At 39.9% G+C, this 24,240-nt stretch overlaps 1 protein-coding gene across 1 annotated transcript in view; it reads left to right on the top strand.

Annotated features, from left to right (window-relative positions):
* Positions 1–24,240, top strand: part of NEK1 (NIMA related kinase 1) — a 139,717-nt gene that overhangs the window by 43,804 nt on the left and 71,673 nt on the right. The window contains exons 12-18 of the mRNA XM_055122047.1: positions 2,644–2,703; positions 2,972–3,031; positions 3,550–3,597; positions 3,741–3,815; positions 7,229–7,383; positions 7,464–7,595; positions 12,364–12,466. Coding sequence (XP_054978022.1) covers positions 2,644–2,703; positions 2,972–3,031; positions 3,550–3,597; positions 3,741–3,815; positions 7,229–7,383; positions 7,464–7,595; positions 12,364–12,466 — 633 coding nt within the window. The remainder of the gene's footprint in view (positions 1–2,643; positions 2,704–2,971; positions 3,032–3,549; positions 3,598–3,740; positions 3,816–7,228; positions 7,384–7,463; positions 7,596–12,363; positions 12,467–24,240) is intronic.

A 24,240-nucleotide genomic window follows, 5' to 3' on the forward strand; every position in this document is an offset into this window, starting at 1 on the left:
GGTAAAGTTTGCTCAGAGGTTATCGCTCTGCACTTAGGGATCACTCTTGGCAGATTCAAAGGACTGCGTGGGGTACCAGGGATCAAACCCGGGTCAGCCGGGTGCAAAGCAAATGCTCTACTGTCCCATTGCTCTGGCCCCCTTTAATTAATGTAGTAAGGTTGTTTGGTTTTGAGTTCAAAATTTCAGACTTGTGTAAGATTTGCTACATGAGTAAACTCATGAAATGCCAAAATCTAGACTCCAGGGCTTCGTGTTCAGAAGTTAAGATGTAGCAAGTCTTGGGTATTATCTATTAAATAGCTTTATTGAGGGGCTGGGAAGATAGTGTAAGTGGCCCCGAATTCAGTCCCTGGCATCACATGGGCCCAAATCACGCTGGCCAACCATTTGTGGAAATAGCCCGTATTTTTTTTTTAATTTTTATTTTATCACCATGTGGAAAGTTACAAAGTTTTCAGGTTTATGTCTCAGTTATACAATATTCAAACACCATCCCTTCACCAGTGCCCATATTCCACCACCAAAATCCCCAATATACCCCCCGCCCTCACCCTCCACCCCCAACCGTATAACTGATGAATTTCACTTCATTTGCTCTTTACCTTGATTACGTTCCATATTGCAAAACAAAACTCACTATTGTTTTTGGAGTTTCCCCCCAAGAAAGACAGCCCTACTAAGGAAGCATTTGATAATTGGTTTTCCATTAAAAGATTGTATGTTTTCAGTTTTTAGAAAAGGTCGCGCGGCCACTAATGTTTGGATGTGTCCCAGTCCCGCAAGCCGGAGCCTTGTTAGTTGCTGCTCAGTGTTGCCAGGGCTCCACCTGGAGAAGGTGTGGTGGCTGTACCTCCTCCGTTCTGGATCCCTGGTGTTGCTGGCCCGGTTTCGGGTCCGGAGCATTTCTCCGGCTGCGTTGCTCACCAAAATGCCTGGCCTCTTCTCTGTTGAATGTGGCAAGATGGCGCCGAGGGTAGGTCGAGGGCATGACTTCCGGTGGCCGGGACCACTTGGAGGTTGGGCTGGTGCTGCCCCACTCCAGTGCCCCCCTGCGGCTCGGATGTGTCCCAGTCCCACAAGCCAGAGCCGTGTTAGTTGCTGCTCAGTGTCGCCAGGGCTCCATCTGGAGAAGGTGTGCTGGCTGCACCTCCTCCGTCCGGATCCCCGGTGTTGCTGGCCTGGTTTGTGGTCCGGAGCATTTCTCCGGCCGTGTTGCTCACCAGAATGCCTGGCCTCTTCTCTGTTGAATGTGAATAGCCCGTATTTTTAAAAAGACCTGATTCACATAGAATTTGTATACAATTCATCCATTCAAAATTTGGAATTAAATGATAGTTCATGTATTCACAGGGTTATGTCGTCATCATTTTGGTCAATGTTAGTGATTTTTTTTTAATCACTACTCCAGATACTCATTTCTACTAGCAATCAGTTCCCATTCTTCCCCTATACTGGTATTTAGTTACAAATGTATTTTATTATTATTATTAAATCACTGTGAGATACATAGTTAGAAAGTTGTTCATGATAGGGTTTTGGTCATATTTTAACACCCATTCCTTCACCAGTGCACATTTATACACATTTTTCTGTGTATAATTTTTCTTTCTGCATAATGAAATCATTTAATTTTACATAAATGAGGTCATATAATGCAGTCTTTTATATAGCGAATATGTAGTATACTTCTGTTTTTATTTTTTATTGAATCACCAGTGACTTACAAAGTTATTTATGATTAGGTTTCAGTGATTCAGTTACTCATGATTGAGTTACAATGTTCTAACACCAGTATCTTCACCCTCCACCAATATTCCCAGTTTCCTTCCTGCCTTCCAACCTACCTTTCATTACTGCTGGATTTAGTTTGTTTGTTTTCTGGTCCTGGTATATAATAAACATGTATAGTACTCTTTGTTTTGATTTTTTTCTTGATGCTAGGGTTTAAATCCAGGGCCTTAAACATGCAAGCAAGCCCTTTACTGCTAAGATACATTCCCAGCCCTGAACATAATACCATGTAACTAATAATCAACTTTCTTGACTTTTGACCATACCTGGCAGTGTTCCAGGCTTCCTCCTGGTTCAGGGTTCTGTATGACTAATATTTGAATGAAAGATTTATCTTCAATATAGGACTTTTTAATATTAGAAGACTTAAAATTAACATCTGTAGCTGAAATTTTTTTCTCTTTGATGAAGTAAGAAAATTTTTATCGCACGGTATTTGGAAAGGTATGAGGGGAGAGAAAGGGAGAAGTGTGTGTTCCAAAGTGCACACACGGGCTTCCCCAGAGTGGGGGTGAGCAAAGAGATGTAGAGACCAGCAAGTGAGATAAATGTTCAGGGGACAACAGGGCCTTGAAGAGCAAGCCTCGTATTTGGATCTAAGAACAGAATTTTTAAATTGAGGATTGGCCACAAACCCTTTTTGTACCAGCATCAGCAGTTGTTTCTCTTTCATAAGCAGCCCATGAAATATTGCATGGTTCTTTATTTTTTAAGGGTAATACATTTGGAAAGAGAGTTGTCAGTATTGACCATATGTTTTTTTTTCATTTTCGTTCTCCAAAACTTTAAATTTTTTTAGATGGGTGCCTCAAAATCTTACCTAATTTGTAGTTTTACTTTTTTGTCCAGGGCCCTCAGGCTGCATTGAAGAAAATGAATCCTGGAGAAGAAAGGAGGAAAATGTTGGAGGTATAAAGATACCTGTCTGCTTATTTATAAGACTTTGCAAAGTAACTATTAAAAAAAAAGAAGTAAAACTTAAAAAAAAACCTCCAAACAGTTCCTCCTTGTTTCTTTCAATCTCTGCTAACATATATATGTATACATATGTATCATGTATGTATACATATATATTCTTAACATCCCTCAGCATCTCTTCCTCCTTGGTGTACCAGCTTTCCCGATGAAACCAGAAAGGAGAGATTATTATTGATAAAAGTATTCTTTTTAATTGAAGGAACCACCAAGAAAGAAAAAGTTGGAATTAATTGAAAAGGAGAGGAAGCCAAAGGACCAGGTAGTGTTCTTGCTCATCTCTTCTGTTTGTGTGCCCCTCCCTTGGTTTCTGATCTGTGATGACATTGCGTTGCATCCACCTCTAGCTGGAGTCTTCCCTTGGCGGGGAGGGTGTCAGGTTGTGGTCCTGTCTGAGGGTCTCAGTCTTTTTTCTGCAGTATTTGTACAGTGTTCACTGTGGGTGCTCTTTAACTGACACATGTCCATCCTGTTTGTATGCTCGCCAGGGCTTGTATACTTTGCCCATGGTGTCTGATTAATGGCACTTGTAACAGTGATACTTGCTAGGATCAAACATCTCCCAGGGATTTGCTACCCACATGGCTATAGTTCAGCTGGAAATTGATTGTGCTGCCACCAAGCTAGTTGCACTCAGTGCATGTGGAGGTACTGGGGACAGAACTTGTGTCCTAAGGCCCCTGGGCCCCAGCTCTTTGCTCTTAGTTTTGTTCCCTTGCCAAGTTGTGGGTCATTACAGTTTCAAGACTCCTAATAAGTTTGCCTTTAAAACTGTTACAGATTAGTTTCTTGAGGGCTGAACAGATGAAAAGGCAAGACAAGGAGAGGGTAAGAAGATCATGTCTCTTTCTGCGGTGCATTGTGCCTGTGACCAGTACTTGTGCTTTCGTAATGGAGTTTTATTACTAAAATATTTCATGTATTTTATTTTATACTTGAAATGGTATTTTGCTTGTTTCTTTTCCCCAAAGTTGGAGAGAATAAATAGGGCCAGAGAACAAGGATGGAGAAATGTGCTATGTGCTGGTGGAAGTAGTGAAATAAAGGTAGGTATTGGATGCAATGGTAAATATATTATTTACCACAGCATAACTTTTTTGTCTCCAGGTTTATCTTGATCTTTGAAATTCAGCTTTTGTTTACATTTAATTTTCACCTAGGATTTTTTTGCATTTATTTTGGTTTAGCTTTCCTGCCTGTGTTTGATATGTAAGTTATGTAAGTTATATTGATAATTAATATAAGACTCTTCAAATTGATCTTAAAGTTTGATGTAACTATTATTTTGGGGGTTGGGTTTTTTGTTTGTTTGCTTTTGGGTTTTGGGCCATACTCAGAGGTACTCAGTTCTTTGTCCTGGCTCTGTGCAAAGAGATCAACTCATGGCAGGCTCAGGAATTCAAATGGGATGCTGGATCAAACTCAGGTTGACCACATACAAGGCAAACACCCCACCTGCTGTATTGTTGCTCCAGCCCCCAAATATTTTTTATTTTAATTTGATTTACTTTAAAATTTTTTGGTTGTTTTATTGGTCCACACCTCAAAATGCTCAGGGATTACTCCTGGCTTTGCACATAGGAATTACTCCTGGCAGTGCTCGGGGGACCATATGGGATGCCAGGGATCAGACCCATTGCCTCCTGCAGAGCAAATGCCCTAGCTGCTATACTACCTCTTCATCCCCAAGAAAAATATTTGTAAATCTAATGCAATTTGCATTCCTTTGCATTAAAATCTTCCTGTAGTTTCAAGTAATCCTCACAATGAAGTTCCCCAAAGACCCTCTCCACACTCATCTCCATCCATTTCGTACTAGAATTTGTATGTTTTAATCACGCTGCACTGAAGACTATCTATGGATTCTTTACCTTGTGTAACTTCTTTGCTTTTGAGCTTTTGTTTTTCTTTACTGGGTTTCTCCCCTTCCTGTTTCCTTCCCTTTCAGTTCCATCTCCAGCCACTTACCTCAGTAACTAGAGAACAATTTACTTAAATAAGTTAATTCAGACATTTCTTTGGGTATATGCACACTTTCAGCCTTGAAGTTATTTAACTTTTCATAATTTTTAGTTTTCATTTAAAATTAAAATGTTTCTGGAAACAGGACCTGGAGCTTGGCTAGCAAGGACTCATTTGTTAACTTCCTTTTTTTTTTTCTTCTGCTCTTCTGGATCTTTCATGTCCGCTTCAGTTCCTGTAGTATCCTTTAGGTATCTGTGTAGGCTGAATTCTAAGGTGGTTCCCCCAAATTCCTGACCTCTTTCGTGTGCCCTTGTATTCCTCTTATTGAGTGATGGAACCTGGAAATATTTTGTCACCTCTTTCCAGTGGTTTAAGTAGATTAGATGGTAATGGTGGTGGGTTGGTCCCTCCTGTGGTTTCATTAAGATTTTCTGAGTTTCCCTCACAGCAAACTGGAAGTGAAAAAGTCATACATGCTATCACTGGCTGGGGAAAAACATGTGGCAAGGGAGTGTAGATGACCTGTAGCAGCTAATAGTGGTTCTCACCAGCAACTCTCAAGAAAGGTGACTTATCCATACAACAACAAAGAAATGGATTCTGCCAAGTGCCAGTGAGCTTGGATGAAGATCAGTCTCCAGCTTCAGATGAGAATTGCAACCCTGCTGTTACCTTGATTTTTGCATGGTGAAATCCTGAGTAGGTGGCCGGGTTTACCTTGCCCAGAATCTCCCGTCAGGAAAAACTGAAATAATGTGTATAATTTTAAGCTGCTAGTGTGTAGATAGTTCTTTTTTTAATTGAATCACCATGGAGATACACAGTTACAAAGTTGTTCATGACTGGGTTTCAGTCATGCAATGTTCTAACACTTACCACTTCACCAGTATTCATTTCCCACCACCAGTGTCCCCAGTTTCCCCCACTCTTCCCCCCTCCGCCTTGCCCCGTCCCTCCCTGCAGCCTGCTTCTTTGGTAGAGACTTTTTCTCTGTCTCTGTCTCTGTCACTCTCTGTCTCTGTCTGTCTCTCTCTGTCATTTTCCTTCTAGGCACTGTTTTTTTTTTTTTTAATTCTTTTATTGATTCACCATGTGGAAAGTTACAAAGCTTTCAGGTTAAAGTCTCAGTTATACAATGCTCAAACACCCATCCCTTCACCAGTAGGCACTGTGGTTTTTAATACTGTTACTGAAAGGGTATCATGCATATCACTTTTCCTCCTTTCATCACTTCAGGGTATGTCCAGAGCAATCATTTCCAACTACCATTGTCACAGTGGTCCCTTCTCTGTCCTAACTGCCCTCTTCCTTTCTTTGTGGCAAGTTTCCTGCCATTGACTGGTCCTCCTGGCCCTTTTTTCTACTGTCTTGGTTATTAGTCACATACTATATTTTTGTTTTTGTTTATAAATGCCCTGCAAATGAGTGCAGTAATTCAGTGTCTGTCCCTGTCCCTCAGACTCTTTCATTCAGCATGATACTCTGAGTCTATCCATGCATGAGCAGATTTCATGACTTCATTTTTCTTCACAACTGCGTTCTGTTACTTGAATCTCTCATCTCTTCTCTGGCACTGGGGTTGTATGATTGCTTTGCCCCCCACATTTGTTTTTCCTTCCAAACCTGATTTTTTCACCTATTTCCACCCCCCCCCGGGATTTTTCCTTCTGACAATTTTTCCTATTTTGTGAATTCATGTTGTATACTATTTTACACTATGCCTTTTTTATCCTTTTACCATAGACATGAAATATTTTTCTAGTTTTGTGTTTTATTTCCCAACTTGCTTGGTAACTACTTAGGGATAAGTACTGTGTTTTGCTTCTTTACCTTTATACATATGGATTGTTATAATAGTAGATACTTTTATTGTTACTTAAATTGGGAGATTTGGAAGGTCTATTAAATGCCATGATTCAAAAATTTTGCTTAAATATATTTTGAATTATTATAAATCAGTCTTAGTTCTTCTTATTTAAACAAGCTTATTTTAACTTAGTAAGTGGGGAGCCAAAGCGATAGTACTGCAAGTAGGGCATTTGCTGGGTTCAATTTCCAGCATCCCATATGGTCCCTTGAGCACTTCCAGGACAATTCCTGAGCGCAGAGCCAGGAGTAACCCCTGAGCATCGCTGGGTGTGACCCAAAAAGAAAAAAAAAATACCAAAAAAACTAAACCTAGTAAGTGGAATACATGTAATCCTTACTAGACACTTATTTTATAGCTTAAGATGGTTCCGTATTTACTTGAATTTGGTGAATCTTATATTTTGTTATATTAGCATGCTTGTAAGTAATATTGCTAATTTTCTTATGGCTAATGTTTGTAACATGGTAGGAAAAATTATGTTTTAGGCAACATATTATTAATGTGTTCAAATTTGATGATACTTTTTAGAAGTCTAGTGTTGAAATGTAATTTTTTCCTTTGAGGATATATAGGCCTCTGAGCCCTCGAAGAGAAACATGTGAGAACTATTTGTTTGATTCCCAGGCTTCTTTTTTTGGCGTTGGAGGGGTTGCAGCTCCATCTTGTTCTTCTCGAGGAAAGTATGAGCATTATCATGCTATTTTTGATCAAATGGAGCAACGAGTGGCAGATAGTGAAGCCAAATGGAAAGAGATTTGTGACCAGAGATTTCCAGAAAGGTATGGCTGTGTTCTACAGATGTTGGTTGTGCTTTGCTTCAGAGAAAGTAATGAAAGTCACTGTGCGTGTTTATCTACAGAAGAATTCCACCTGGAGTACATCCAGGATTCCCTAATGGGGCTGCGGGTCATCACCATATCCCCGAGGCTGATGCTATTAGAAAAACTTTGAAAAGATTGAAGGCCGTGCCTAAGCAAGCCAGTGCAAACAGGTTGGACTGTGGTGATCCATAAACTCATCCCTGTGTGTAATTTTGTCTTATGTCATGTGTAGTTTAGTACCTACACTTTGTGGATGTTTCCTTCACTGATCACATATTTTTTGCCTTCTGGTGCAATAATTTTTTTCTGGAGCTATTTGGCCCAGGATTTCATGTACTGAGCATGTACTTCTTCACTTCAACTTCTTTTTCGTACTGTGTTTATATGTTATAGGCTGAGTATAATTTAAAGGAACATGTGATAACTTGCAGCCAAGTATGGTTTCTGTTGTCGTCCACTTGCTTTACATAAAGCAGTATATTTAAATTAAGTCACTATATACAAAACTCCAGAGGATGCTTTTTGTCTTCCTTTTCTTGTCACTTAAAAACCTTTTGTTTTGTCTTTTTTTCCTCATTTGTGACTCTCTGTGATACTTTTAATCAGATTTTTCCTTTTATTTTATTGAGTTAACTTAATATAGTCACAATGTTTGTAATTTACATATTTCTTTAATATATATAAAATATGTATATTTAATTGAGTAAAATCAAAATAAATCCAGTGACTATGTATGAAAAGACATTCAGTATTTGGCTATTATATTTAAATTTTAAAGTACCCAGTTTTTTGTTTTTTTTTACACTTAGCAGTCATGAAATCAAAAACTCTTCAGTCTTTTATCCAGTTGTTTCTTAAGAAGCTGGGAGATGAATGCTTACAGGAGATGAATTCTATAGTTCAACTGACTGAGTTGGATATAAATAGAATGAAAATATATATTTATATAAATATAAAGGATATACATATATATATCCCTCCAATCGTTGGGAAAGACGAGTAAGGAAAGGCTGCTAAAATCTCAGGGCGGGGGCTGGAGTAATAGCACAGTGGGTAGGGTGTTTGCCTTGGATGCAGCTGACCTGGGTTCAATTCCCAGCATCCCATATGGTCCCCTGAGCACTGCAGGAGTAATTCCTGAGTACAGAGCCAGGAGTAACCCCTGTGCATCACCAGGTGTGACCCAAAAAGTGAAAAAAAAAAAATCAGGGCTGAGTGTAATAGAGACGTTAGTGGTGCCCACTCAGTAAATCGAGGAACGGGATGACAGTGATACGGTATTTTATATATATATATATGTTTTCTTTGACATCATTTTTAGTAAAATATTCAGGTTGTGATTAGCAGAGAGCATTTTTGTGAAAATTTAGTAATATTGCCTTTTCTTTGTTACTTTACTAGAATACTCTGAAGTGTTGAAAAATTTTTATGAAGCCAGAGAAATAGCACAGAGTTAAACTTGCTGTGCATGCCACTGACCAGGGTCCTGTCCCCAGTACCACGTATGGTTCCCTCAGCACCACCAGGACTGATTCATAAGCACAGAGCCAGGACTAAGCTCTAAGGATCACCAATGTGGTCCAGAATTAAAAATCAATCAATCAATCAATCAATCAATCTCTGTCCAGTTATAAAAAATGATTGAAATATAGTTGAGTTGGTTCAAATATATTTGAACAGAGATAAATGAGATAAATTTGAATTAATAGCATGAATTATATACTGTAGCCTGAAGTATGAAGCTATTGTGCCTTCTTTTTATATTTGAAAAGAATGGTTGCAAACTTAAAGCCTATTTTGATGAAATGTCAAAGCAAGTTTTGTGTAACTTTCATCTTTTGGTGTTATTGACCTTTCTGGTAGATATTTTACTTAGCTTTTTGGGGTATTATTGTAATGAAGTCTAATAAATTCACATAGTGTAAAAAAAAATAGAAAAAACTTGTGGGGGGGCCGGAGCGATAGCACAGCGGGTAGGGCGTTTGCCTTGCACGCGGCCGACCCGGGTTCAGTCCCCGGCATCCCATATGTTTCCCCCAAGCACTGCCAGGAGCAGTTCCTGAGTGCAAATCCAGGAGTAACCCCTGAGCATCGCTGGGTGTGACCCAAAAAAGCAAAAAAAAAAAAAAAAATAGAAAAAACTTGTCTGGTTTCTTTATATAATTCATCTTTCATAATGCTTCTTAGTTCTTCACAGTTGAAATTATATATATATTGAATCATTGGGATCTAACTCCTATTATATCACTGAAATGTTTTCATTTATTTATACTTGATTTTGATTGTCTTACATGGCTGTGTGGGCTGGAGTGATAGCGCAGCGAGTAGGGCATTTGCCTTGCACGCTGCCAACCTGGATTTGATTCCTTCGTCCCTCTCGGAGAGCCCGGCAAGCTACTGAGAATGTCTCGCCTACACGACAGAGCCTGGCAAGCTATCCGTGGCGTATTAAACAGTAACAACAAGTCTCACAATGGAGACGTTACGGGTGCCTGCTCGAGCAAACCAATGAGCAACGGGATGACAGTGACAGTGACATGGCTGTGTATCTGATTATCTCCTCCATAGGACATACCTTCCAGTCCATTTCATCTTTATTTGAGCATCAGCTATATGATTATTGTAGTTTTCAGTTTTTGGTTTTGGGGTTGGTTTTTTTGTTTGTTTTGGTGGGGGGAGGGGCAAGACCAGTGGTGCTCAGGGGTTACTCCTGGCTCTGCACCCAGGAATCACTCCTGGCACTGCTTGGGGCACTGTATGGAATGCCAGAAATGAACCTGTGTCAGCCATGTACAAGGCAATTGCCCTGCCTGCTGCACTATCTCACTGGTCTCCTGTAATTTTCAGTTTTAATAAACGTTTGTGATAAGATCATTTATCATTTCAGTTGTATCAACATTGATGATCTTAATATGATCCAGTCATACAATGCTCATTTTCTTTTTTTTTTATTATTATTTTTTTATTTATTAAGGGGTCAGCTCTGGTTGGGCAGTGGGATTCTTTTTTTTTAAATTTTTTAATAAGTGGGTCACTGTGAGGGTACAGTTACAAATTTACCCATCTTCGTGCTTGTGTTTCTCTCATACAATGTTTAAGAACCCATCCCTCCACCAGTGTCCATTCTCCACCAACAGTGAACCCAGTATTCCTCCCACCCTCCAATCCCGTCCCCCCATCCCCCCACCTCTGTGGCAGGGTATTCCATTTTGTTCTCTCTCCTTTTGGGTGTTGTGGTTTGCGATAGGGGTATTGAGTGGTCATCGTGTTCAGTCTGTAGTCTACTTTCAGTATTCATCTCTCGTGCGGGGTCCTCAACCACATTTTACTTGGTGTTCTCTTCTCTATCCGGGCTGCCTTTCCCCCAGCATGTGAGGCCAGCTTCCAGGCCATGGAGCCAACCTCCTTGTATTATATACTACTATTCTTGGGTGTTAGTCTCCTACTCTATTATTTTATATTCTACAGATGAGTGCAATCTTTCTATGTCTGTCTCTCTCTTTCTGACTCATTTCACTCAGCATGATACTTTCCATTTGATCCACTTATGTACAATGCTCATTTTCTTATTACATATTGAAGTTGCTGTTTTTATTGGTTATGAATTTATGTTTTGTTTTTGTTTTGTTTTGGTGTCACACTCAGTGGTGTTTAGGGCTTACTCCTGACTCTGTGCTCAGGCATCACTCCTGGCAGGCTCTAGAGACCATATGGGATGCCAGCAGTAGAACCCAGGTTGGCTTTATTTAAGGCAAATGACCTACCTATTGAACTATTGATCTACCCCTTGATTATTGAGCACATTATATAGAACAAATTGTTTCTTCATCCCAGACACTCTTTATTAGATATTATTTTTAGGAAATTAGGACATACGGGGTTCATAGTCAGGCAGCGAGAAAGGGCTAGAACTGGAATTTAAACTCAGTCAGTCGGACTATAGAATTCATCTCCTGTAAGCTTTTATCTCCCAGCTTCTTAAGAAACAATTGGATAAGAGACTGAAGAGTTTTTGATTTTGTGACTGCTAAGTGTAAAAATAAAAATAAATTTGGTACTTTAAAATTTAAATATGATAACCAAATACTGAATGTCTTTTCATACAGAGTCACTGGATTTATTTTGATTTTACTCAATAACTTTGAAAAAAAAAAGAGATTTATTGGGAAAAAGTTGTAAAGAAGCCCTATGCTTTAATTTCTTTCTCCCTAACTTGTTCATGGGGTTTTTGTGCGTATGAAGCAAGATAGTTTTTATTGAATGAAACTTAGAAAGGTGTGAAGGGGGGCCAAGGAGAGGATCATAGGTTCAAGAGAACAGTGGAGGGCTTGAAGAGCGAGCAGACTGTTTGAAGCCATCGAGCAAAGCAACAGAGGCAAGCAAGCTAGATTTAAGTTCAAGAGTGAAGTCAGCCTTGAGCAGGCAAGCCCGAGATGTGAATCTCCAGGAATCAGATAACTGCTTTTGCTGTATTTTTGAAAACTCACAAATGTTTAATATTTTTTGGTAATTTTTGGAATGGTTACTAGCCTATTTTAATTTATTTCATTACTAAAGAGCCTCCATAAATCTGTCTGGCACAGATTATTGAATAAGTTTAGCTTCTTGGAAATGATATTCTTTTCTAAGTGTAAAGTAGTTTTATGTGTTTATAACTAGAATAGAGTAAATGTAAGAGAAACCATGCTAAGCTTTGGAATAGTGAGATAAATTTTGCTTCTATTTAAAATAGTAAAAATTGTACTACTTCAGGTAGGAGCTAACTAATATATAAGTTTAGGTATTTCTTCAATGAGAAGAAGATCATAATATGAAGGCAGTACAAAAAGTGCCAATGTTTCTTCATATTCTCTAACAAGCTGTTTAGAGTAAGTACAGTTTGCAACTTTTGGGAATATGTAATGTTCAGAAATCCCAATTTTGCTCTGAATTACGCAGGCAGAGGGGGCATATAAATGTGGAAAGAGATCAGCAAGTAAAAGAGTTTCTCCAGCGAAAACATGAAGCAAGGCAGAACAAAGCTCGAGCTGAAGGACATAAGGTATGTTTTTTTCCTTATTTTTAACATTTGTATTCAAAGGAAAGATCTGGAATAAGGTGGGTATGAATAAAAGATATAAAATTTTGCAAACAGAGTGCAAAATTATTTATATCTGATATATGACTGATTTAACCTCTCTTTGTACTAAGAGTAAAATTTTGATGTTGCTTTGGTAAATTTGGAATAAGTTCAGAGTTGAATTCTTGCTTTAAAAGAAACAAAAGTAGGTGTAGTAACCCAGATGTTTATGTTAAATAAATTAGATTAGTTCTTACATTGTCCCCCCCACCCCACCCCCCATGCTTTTGGTTTACGTGGCGAAGAATTTTGAGTTTCTATTTTATTTTTTATCCTTTTTGAGTCACATCCAGCAGTGCTCAGGGGTTACTCCTGGCAGTGCTCCAGGGACTACACGGGATGTGTAGGATTGAACCCGGATAGGCCACATGCAAGGTAAACGCCCTACCCGCTGTTCTATTGCTCTGGCCCCACAAAGAATTTTCAAAGAGAAATGAGAGACAAACATTTGGGTATGAATATATGTATAACACCCATTTTCTAAGAAGAAAATTCAAAGCATAAGTATGTTAAAATCTTCAGTTGTGCCAATTAACTAAAGTCGACAATCATTTCAGTAGTTAAAACTTTTCATTTTGACTTATAGAATCACAACAAATGCTTTTTGATTTTTGAGTCACAAAACAACTGATATCTTCTGATAATTTGTTTGAAGCGAAATGTTCTATGATTTATTTAGAAATGTTATTATTTCGTTCTTACACTTGAATGATAAATTTTTCACTGGTGGTGGTTCTGCTAAATGAATTGGCTTATTTAGCATTTATTATGTCTGATAAAAGGTTTTTTTTTTAATGATTTTTCTAAATATACTACTATAGGTTGAGGTTTTTTTTTTCTGGTGCTTATGTGATTTCAGTTCACTTTCAGCATCCTTGTTTCTGACAAAAAAAGGTCTATTGTTGTTCCTGTTTTTTCCTATAAATTATTAGAAATTGCAATTTTAATCAAATGACCTCAAGTGTAAATTATTTTATCCTCATTGATCAGGATTAATTTTTCCTATCAACATTATAACAAAATGACTCTGAAGAAAAAATAACCTTTTTCAGGCATGTATTTTATATATTATATGTTTACTTTCTTCCTGTGGCTTTTACCATTTACTTTTCCGCATTTGCTACTAGGAATGATATGATTATGATGTGATGTGGCATATAGTCTTTTTTCCATCTGTGTTTTATTAGGGTTCATTGAGATGTTTGGATCTGTGGTTATCTATTCGATTTTTCTTTCTAGGATACCCATATATCAGACTGTGCTCTGCTCTCAATAGCTGAATGATAGTGATTGATTTGGGAGTCTTTTTTTCTGTTTTCTTTTTATTGGCTTATCGGCTTTATCTTCAAGTGCAGTAATCCTTCTATTTTGTCTACCCTACTGTTAATTCCATTAGCGCACTGAATCCTCTGGACATGTATTCTTTTTTTTTCTTGAAGTTTCTTTAGATGATCCTTATCCTGTGAGTGTATCTTTCCAGTGCTTACTGTGTGGTGGGGGCCCTGTGTCCGCACTGGCACTGTATGACCCCCTGGAGCAGAGCAGGACCCCAGAGCACTGCTGGCTAGGACTCAAAGAATAAAGGAAAGAACCTTCTGGGTTGTTTTTTTTCCCTATCTTCTTGAACTTACAGAATACAAATACAGTAACTATTTTACTGTCATTGTCTGCTAATTTGTTGTGTGTGTGTCTCTCTCATCCAGGCTTTTAAGTTTAAGAACAAAGTGATGAGTGAATTGGGGATTAAAATCATAAGCGTCCTTGAGTCACCTTCCCTCCAGCCAGTTCCCAAGCTTCCTGTTCCCCCTACCTTTCGTGTCCCCAGTTTATGAACTGTAAAAAAATTTATTCCCACAGCTCTGGTCTCACCCCCAGGGTGCTTTTCCTAGCCCCTCCCTTTCCTCATACCCATGGACTCTGGCAAAGGTGAGTGCCACAGCCATCAAAGGGAAGGCCTCCCCCTCAGGGAGAGGGCCCAAGGAGTGGAGTGGAGTGAAGCGAGCGCCCCATGGCTGATGAATCGAAAGGGGTCTGTGTTGCCACAGGAAATGATAAGGTTCTCCTGTACATGGTGTCCAGAGCTTACTCCGGGCTTGTGTGGGGATGATGCCTGGTGAAGCTTGGGGACCATCTGTGGTACTATCCTGGGGATTAACTGGTGTTGGCCACATACAAGGCAAGTCCCTGAACCCCTGAACTATGTCCCTGGTTCAGTTTTTATTACTTTTTTAGTATGTATTTGACGGATTTTTTTTTCCCTTGCCATTTGAGACATTTCTTCATGTAATAACTTGTGGTTACTAGGCATTATGTATTTTATATTCTGTTTTTTTGTTCTTAAATATTTTGGGCCCTTTTTCTAGAATCCCTTTTAGTTTCTTAGAAATAGTATGAAATTTTCAAGGTTTGCTTGTAAGCTTTGCAAAGCATGTCCAGACAACCCTTACACCAGAATTAAATTTGGCTTCACTGCTAGTGCAGTACTCTAAAGTATTCATCATCTTATTTATTTGGAAGTCTTTTATTCTAGCAGTTGGAAGCATCAAGTATTCACAACCCTGAAAGCCTCTGGGATTGTTTTCCTGATACTGTCATTCAATAGAAAACTCAGTGAAAAGTTTAGAAGAAACCCTTGTAGATATGTAGATATCTAGTGCTCTCTCTCTCTCTCTCTCTGTCTCTGTCTCCCTCTGTCTCTCTGTCTCTGTCTCTGTCTCTGTCTCTGTCTCTCTCTCAGAGGTAGTAAATTATTTTCACTGTGATTTATAATACTACTACCAGTAGGGGTTTTGTTTATATGTTTGGATTTTAGGGTCACACCCAGCATTCTCAGGACCTACTCCTGGCTCTGTTCACTTCCCTTCCCTGTGGCAGTCTCAGTTCTCCCTTTCCAGGTTACCTCCCTCTCTCCCTGCCAGAGCTTCGCTCTGTAGAACAGTTTTCAAATTTTGTTGCCTTAGTATATCTCTTTATAGGAGAGATATACATAGGCGAGAGATCAGATGCTGACTGATCTCTCTCCTATGTAATGTATCCCTCTCCTCCTGTCTAACCTTACTCCACGTGATACCCTTCAGTTCTATTCAAGTGCCAACAAACTGCATGATTTTGGCTTTTCTTATAGCTGGGTACTGTTCCATTTTGTATATGTACCACAGTTTCTTTAGTCATCTGTTCTTGGACACAAGTTGTTTCCAGATTTTGTCTGTTGTGGCTAGTACTATGATAAATGTAGGAGTGCAGATGTCTTTTTTTTTTCTTTTTGGGTCTCACCCAGCGATGCTCAGGGGTTACTCCTGGCTCTGTGCTCAGGAATTACTCCTGGCAGTGCTCAGGGGACCATATGGGATGTCGGGGATTGATTCCAGGTCGGCCGCGTGCAAGGCAGACGCCCTACTCGCTGTGCTATCACTCCAGCCCCCAAGATGTCTTTCCTTAATAGAGCATTATTTGACCGCTGGGGTAGACACCAAGAAACTGAATTTCTGGTTCATTCAGAAGCTCAATTCTTAAGTTTTTGGGAAGTGTCCATATTGTTTTCGAAGGGATTGACACAGTCGAGGTTCCCACCAGCCGTGGATAAGGGTTTCTTCATCCCTGCCTGCTCTCCAGCCCTGGCTGGCAGGTAGGGGAAGAACAGAAACAGCACTGTTCATTTACTTCTTTGTTACAGGAGCCAGTTTCTCCTATGTGAAATGATCTCTTTTTTTTTATTTCATTTCTCTGATAAGTGACAAAGAGCTTTTTTCATATATCCTTTACCCCATCTATATGCTTTCTTTGAGGAAATTTCTGTTTATCTCTTCCTCTCCTTTTTATTTTTATTTTTATGAGCTTGGTTATTTTCCTGTGAATCCTACCATTGCTTTATATATTTTGAATATTAGTCCTTTATCAGCCTTCTTCACCCGTTGTCTCTTGCTTGTTCCACACCGTCATCTGTATACCAGGAATACATACGGCTCTGTCTTTTTCCCTCTTCTCTCACTTGTAGAAAGTGCCTGCTGGCACCAGCTGCTAATCTTCTCATCATTTTTCCATTTGTTTTCACAGCTTACTGCTAAGTAAATGGATGGATACGGAAGTCACCAGTGTCCATCCTGCCAAATATGAGGGTTTTGTTGTAGTTTGGTTTTTTGGGTTTGTGGCTGCACCTAGAGTGTTTGGGGGTTAATCCTACCTTAGTGGTTGGGGGGTGATTAGGCGTGCTCAGGACTCCTGAGGTGCTCAGGTGACTGTGTGGTACTGTGTAGTACCAGAAGCAGGGACTCCTGAATGCAAAGCATGTGCTCTAGTCCTTGAGCTGTCTCTTTGGCCCTTGAAGAATATTTTTAATCTGTCTTACTTGACCATCTAATCTTATGAGCTATCTTCAATTTCTTCCTTGCCATCTATGATACCAGTTTTTATCCTTTAGTTCTCTTGATTGCTATTTCCCTTTTTTTTTTTTATTACAATTTCTTAGTATATTTTTCTACAGGGTACTTTATCCTAGCATTAATTTCTGATAATCTCTGATTATTTTTCAGTATAAGTAATATGTTCATTTTATTTTTTCAGTGTAAATAACATCCTGAGATGATCTCATAGATGAGGTCTCACTGTTATTGTCCCAGGGACTTGTAACTTGAAAATCAGTATCAACTACTTTAGCTATTCTCCTAAGTTTCATCCTATCTAGCTGCCTTCTGGGCATCATTTTTTAGGTATTACATTGGTATTGGTACTTCATTTTACAAAAATAGTTCTTTTTATTTAAACTGTCTTACAATAAGATTAACTTAATTTTTTTAGATATTAGAATCTTATTAAAAAATTTTTTTAATGTAAGAGTACTGCTGTTTGAGATAAACAAGTGGGACTACATTAAACTAAGAAGCTCCTGCACCGCAAAAGATACAGGGACCAGAATACAAAGACAGTCTACAGAATGGGAAAGGATATTCACCCAATACCCATCAGATAAGGGGTTGATATCAAGGGTATATAAGGCACTGGTTGAACTCTTCAAGAAGAAAACATCCAACCCCATCAGAAAATGGGGTGAAGAAATGAACAGAAACTTTCCCAAGGAAGAGATACGAATGGCCAAAAGGCACATGAAAAAGTGCTCTACATCACTAATCAGGGAGATGCAGATCAAAACAGCCATGAGATACCACCTCACACCACAGAGACTAGCACACATCCAAAAGAACAAAAGTAACCGCTGTTGGAGAGGATGTGGGAAGGGACCCTCCTACACTGCTGGTGGGAATGCCGACTGGTTCAGCCCCTTTGGAAAACAATATGGACGCTTCTCAAAAAATTAGAAATTGAGCTCCCATTTGACCCAGCAATACCACTACTGGGAATATACCCCGGAGAAGCAAAAAAGTTTAGTCAAAATGACATCTGTACTTATATGTTCATCGTAGCACGTTTACAATAGCCAGAATCTGGGAAAAAAAACTGAGTGCCCGAGAACAGATGACTGGTTGAAGAAACTCTGGTACATCTATACAATGGAATACTATGCAGCTGTTAGAAAAAATGAAGTAATGAACTTTGCATATAAATGGATCAATATGGAAAGTATCATGCTAAGTGAAATGAGTCAGAAAGAGAGAGACAGACATAGAAAGATTGCACTCATCTGTGGAATATAAAATAACAGAGTAGGAGACTAATATCCAAGAATAGTAGAGATAAGTACCAGTAAGTTGGCTCCATGGCTTGGAAGCTGGTCTCACATGCTGGGGAAAAAGGCAGCCCAGATAGAGAAGGGAACACCAAGTAAAATGTGGTTGGAGATCCTGCAAGGGAAGGGAGATGCGTGCTGAAAGTAGACTAGAGACTCATCACAATGGCCACTCAATACCCCTATTGCAAGCCACAACACCCAACTGGAGAGAGAGAGATCAAAAGGGAATACCCTGCCACAGAGGCAGGGTGGGATGGGGGGAGATGGGATTGGGGAGTGGGAGGGATACTGGGTTTATTAGTGGTGGAGAATGGGCACTGGTGGAGGGAGGTGTTTGCGAACATTGTATGAGGGAAAAACAAGCTCGAAAATGTGTGAATCTGTATCTGTACCTTCATGGTGATTCACTAATTAATGAATAAAATAAATAAAAAAAAGAGTACTGCTGTTTATTCAGCCATTGATTAAGCTGATTGAATTGGGCATGAACTCCACATTATTTTTTAGTGAATTGCCGTGAGATACAGTTACAAAGCTTTCATGTTCAAGATTCAGCTGTACAATGATCAAAACATCCATCTCTCCACCAGTGCACACCTTCCACCACCAGTATCCCCAGTATATCCCTCTCCCTCCCCACCCCAGTCCTCACCCTGCCTCTATGGCAGGCAGTTTCCCCAATACTCTCTCTCTACTTTTGGGCATTATGTTTTGCTCAAATTTTCCCACCACTATTCAAGCGCGCCTGCCAGAGGCAGATGCTAGATCATTTATTATCCATTGCTCATTTTGAATACCTTGGTTGCCACAGACACGTGCTTCCTTAATCCTAGATTGTAAATGTTTGGGTTTCAGAGGCATTTCTGTAGGGCACTAATCCATTTTGGTATTCAATTGGGCATCTCTGGACCAGGGCTGTTGGCATGCTAAGGTTATACCTGGAAGCACATTGTGGGTGCAACAGCCAGGATGCCGAGCCAGGGAGGGACAGCCCAGCCAGGGAGGAACAGCCCAGCGCCTCTGCCGCCATGCGGCCTAGACATTTAGTCCTGGCACCCGCATACCTGGGCCTTGCTTGTGGAAGCTCTTGGTCACTGGGATTCCATCTGGAGTAGGCGGGGAGACTGCGCCTGCTCCGTCTGGGGTGCCCCAGTGAAATTGGCTCGGTATGGGGCCTTGGAGAGATCTCCAGCACTGTGGTGTCTTCTGGGACTTGTTGCTGTGTCTCTGGACCAGGGCTGTTGGTGTGCTAAGGTGGTGCCCAGAGGCACAATGTGGGCTGACAGCCAGGCCGGTGAGAGGGTGGGAGCTGGGGAGGGTCAGCCTGGCGCCTCTGCCTCCATGTGGCATGGAGATTTAGTCCTGGAACCCGAATACTTGGGCCGTGTTTGTGAAAGCTCTTGGTTGTTGGGATTCCATCCGAAGTAGACAGGGAGACTGCACCTGCTCCATCTGGAGTGCCCCAGTGAAACTGGCTCAGTTTGGGGCCCTGAGCTCCAGGGCTCCAGTGATGTACTGTCTTCCAGGACTCACTACTGTGTCTCTGGCTTTTGATCTCTTTCGAGATTTATTTATGGGTCTCTGAAGCAAGGCCAGTAATAGAGTTTGCAGGGTGGTACTGGAGTTGGTTTGTGGGGGTGACTGCCAGTGCTTCCTTGTGTATTGGGAAATGCTGGGAAATAGCCCACCTCAACTCCATGAAAGCCTGGAGGTTTCAGTCACAAAATAAGCATACCCAAGTTTTCAGCAGATTATATTTGGTAAGGTCTGTCCTGAGACGGTGGAGTCAGGCCAGTGGTATGGCAGCAATTTTGGATTGTGGAAGCAAACAGGCCAAACCAGCCCCCCTCCGATTTATCCCAGTCTGCTCAGCTATGGGCGGGTCTGAGATTAATTGTGGCTTTTGGTCTCAAGATTTTTCTATGGGTCTCTGAGATAAGGTCAATAAATGAGCTTGTATAGCTGAGCCGGAGGTGGTTTGTGGGCATAGCTCCCACATACCTAACTTTTGGCCGTTTAATATCTTGGTAAACTTGGTCCCAAGTTGTTGGGGTCTGGCCAAAGGTACAGGGGCAATTTTGGGGTATCAGGAAGCCTAAAGTCACCATCAGGCTGCTGATGCATTCACCCCGTAGGTACAGGTTGTTACTGTTATGTTGGTGGCATCATACCCCCAATATTAGAATTGTAATACCTATATAAATTCACATAAAACCATTGCAACAACCAGGATACAGTATTGTTACATTACCCCCAAAACATTTTGTGGTGCCTGTAAAGTCACTCCTCACATAGCACCGACACTTTGGCAGCCATTGATTTTCTCCCATATAGATTTTATATTTCTATTATATAGGTTATATATTGTCTACTGTATAGGGCAGAATCTCCTTTCCCCTCACCAGGCTGTCTTCACTGGGGCCCCCTCAGAGGGGGGTGGGTTAAGTTTCCCTCCCTGCCCCAAGCAGAGCCCTGGCAGCTGAAAATCTCCAGAACCCACAGCCATGCTCAAAGCCATTCTCCACACGCTCAGAAGAGCCTCACCCATGGAGGAACTCAGGTATACAGGACCCGTGGCTGAGATCTCCAAGCCTGCTGCTCAGATTGGGACTGGGCCTTCTCCACCCAGATCCCCGGTTTTCCACTAGCTTGGCAGTTACACCCACAAACTGCCCCTGGCATCATGTAATCTTACCAACGGCCAAGATCCAGAAACTATAAAACAAAGCTCACGGGAGAGAGCGATGCAGAATCTCACACGGCAGAGCCTGGCAAGCTACCCATGGCGTATTTGATGTCCCAATAACAGTAACAATAATGGGCCTCATTCCCCTGACTCTGAATGTGATAGGGATGAATGGAGACATTACTGGCGCCTGCTCAAGCAAATCAATGAGCATCAGGATGACAGTGATACAGTGACACTATTATATAGTAACATTATACTATAGAAATAGTATAATGATATTTATATATAATATTATTATAGAAATCATTCAAAGATGATTTGTGTTAATGTGTAGACATACAACTTTTTGAAGTTGTCTTCATACATTCATCTAAATGATATCAAAGTTCTTGATGTAACATTAGTTATCTTTGGTTGTTGATTGTGAGTAGTACTCTACTGTGTAAATGTATAATCGTTTCTTTATTCACCCATTGAAAGATATTTGAGTTATTTTCAATTTGGGGCACTTATGAGCTGCTTTGACCATTTTATTTGCAAGTTTTGTAGAAGTGTAAGGGTTTTGTGTTTTTTTTTTCTTTCTTCCTCTGTTTTTCTTTTGGGTCACCCCTGGCTGTGCTTTGGGCTTACTCTTGGCTGTACACTCAGGGATGACTCCCTGCATGCTCAGAAAACAATATGAGGTGCTGGAGACTGAACCCGGTTGGCTGTGTGCAAGGCGAGTGCCCTGCCCGCTGTCCTACTGTTTTAGTCCTCTTGCAGTTTTTCATTGAGGAGTCCACACTTGGTGGTAGTGCTCAGGGAACCTTGTGGCACTTGGGATCAGACCCAGGGCTCGTATGCAACACAGGATTCCAGCCCTTGGAGCTCTGTCCTCAACCCACTAGTGTAAGTTTTGATTTTGCACCGATATACTTAGGAGTAAGTTTGTCAAATTAAATTTCTTATACAATTTTGCTTTCTTACTAGATATATGTGAGAGTTTCAGTTATTCTACATCCTTATCCACATCTGATATTGTCAATTCTTTTTATTTCAGCCATAAAATCCATATTTTTGGGACGCTGCTATTATTTTGTGTTTAATTTTGTGTTTACCTTGAATGTTACTGATCCTTAATAATTTATAATGTATTATTTGCTATCTTTAGAACCTCTTTTTTTTTTTTTAAATAGAATCACCGTGAGCTACACTTAAAAAGCTTTCATGTTTGAGGTTCAGTCATATAATGTTCAAACACCCATCCCTCCACCAGTGTGCGTTTTCCACCACCAGTGTCCCCAGTATCCCTATTCCCCCACCCCCACTCCTCCCTCTGCCTCTATGGCAATTTCCCTCATGAAAGGCCATCTGCTTGGTTCTTTATCTACTTTTAGCACACATCTCCCATCCCGAGTGATCCCGCCAGCCATTATTGACTTAGTGATCCCTTCTCAACTGTCTTTTCCCCCAGCTCATAAGGCAGGCTTCCAACTATGGAGCAATCTTCCTGGTCCTATCAGGCTCATATTATATTTTATATTCCACAAATAAGTACACAAATTCTGTCTGTCCCTCTCTTTCTGACTCATTTCACTTAGCATGATATTCTCCATGTCCATCCATTTATAAGCAAATTTCATGACTTCATCTTCCCTAACAGCTGCATAGTATTCCCTTGTGTAAATGTACCAAAGTTTCTTTAACCAGCTGTCTGTTTTAGAACCTCTTTAGAGAAGTCTCTTTCTGAACTGAGGGGGGTGGGGGAGACTTTGGCTGCACCCAGTGATGCTTGGAGGTTACTCCTGGGTCCACACTAAGGAATCACCCCTGGTGATGCTCTGGGGATCATATGGGATGCTGGAGTGGCAAGGAAGGTAAAGGCCTTGCCCGCTGTCCTAATGCTTTGTCCCCATACCTGGTTCATTTTAACTATTGTTTTCTTATTCCTTAGCTTCGAGTGTTTGTGTCTGTCTTCTGTTGAATAAACTCTTTGCTGATATTGTCTAACAGTCTATGTAGCATTTTATACTCAACAATTTTTGTAATAAATAATTTTAACTTTGATGAACTGTATCAGTTTTTCTTTTATGGATGTTTTTGCTGTCATATCCAAGAACTCTTAGTCTTTTCAACATTTACAAAGATTTTCTTCTAATTTTTTTGGTAGTTTTACTTGTCACATTTAGTTCTATAATCTAGAAGGAAAGAGTTTTATTGCTGTAAAATACACATAATATAATATACCTCTTATTAAGTGATTTGAGATAAAGCGTTTTAGAAATTTGGTGTGAAAGTAAATGTAGAAAATTATTTTCCAAAAGCCGTCTCCTTCTTAACCAATACAGAATACACAATGACATGCTGTACATTTGTGATACTGTCTTTTTTCTGCATGATTTCTGTTAATTTTATCTTTTCCTAGACTTTGTCTGTAAATTTTTCAGGTGGGCCGGGGAGGGGTGGAGTTGGGGCTACACCCAGCTGTGCTCAGGGCTTACGCCTGACTCTGTACTCAGGGATCACTTCTGACATGGCTCGGGGAACCAGATGTGTTGCTGGGAATTGAAGCCTGAGTCAGCTGAGTGCCAGGACCTACCCACTGACCAGCCATTTTCCTAGACTTTTAATATTGACGCTTAGATTGTGGAATTTCTTCTCTGATTGTTGGTATTGGGTGCTGTCATTTTTCTTCCAAGTGCTACTTTAGTTGAATCCTACAGTTTTTGCAGTGCTGAACTTTAATTTTCATTTGTTCACTTGTACTCTAATTTCCCTTGAAACATCTTTCTCATGTCCATGTGTTAGTTACAAGTTTGTTGTTTAATTTCCAAGTGCTTTTTATACCTTTATACTGTTTTCTAGTTTTATTATGATCAGGGAACATAATAGGATTTCACTCAGTTCTTCTACTTGGGTTAGAGTTTGATCTAGGGTCTGATGCATCTTCATGAATGTGCCCCATAGACTTAAAAAATTATGTGTAGTGGTGTTTAAGTTTTATTTGGGCCCACTTAATAGTGTTTTTCAGTATTACTGATCCATGCTAAAATTACAGTTAAAATTATTTTGCCTTATTGTTTAAGATAATTTTGTTTGTATTTTTAAATATTTTAATTCTGAAAGTAATTTGAGGAAAATTATAATTTTCTGGTAGCATTTTATAATGAATTACTACCTGTATATTTTCAAGTCTAAGGTATGCCTGATTATAAGACATAGTTATTTTATGAATGACTCGTAGAGAAGATGTTAATTGTACTGTGTTACAGTACTTTCCATTATTAACCTTCTTGCCTTACACTTATCATAACTCTTATATTTATACTTTTATTATATTTTTAT

Source organism: Sorex araneus, chromosome 1 (genome assembly GCF_027595985.1).
Source record: "Sorex araneus isolate mSorAra2 chromosome 1, mSorAra2.pri, whole genome shotgun sequence".
NCBI classification, from domain to species: domain Eukaryota; kingdom Metazoa; phylum Chordata; class Mammalia; order Eulipotyphla; family Soricidae; genus Sorex; species Sorex araneus.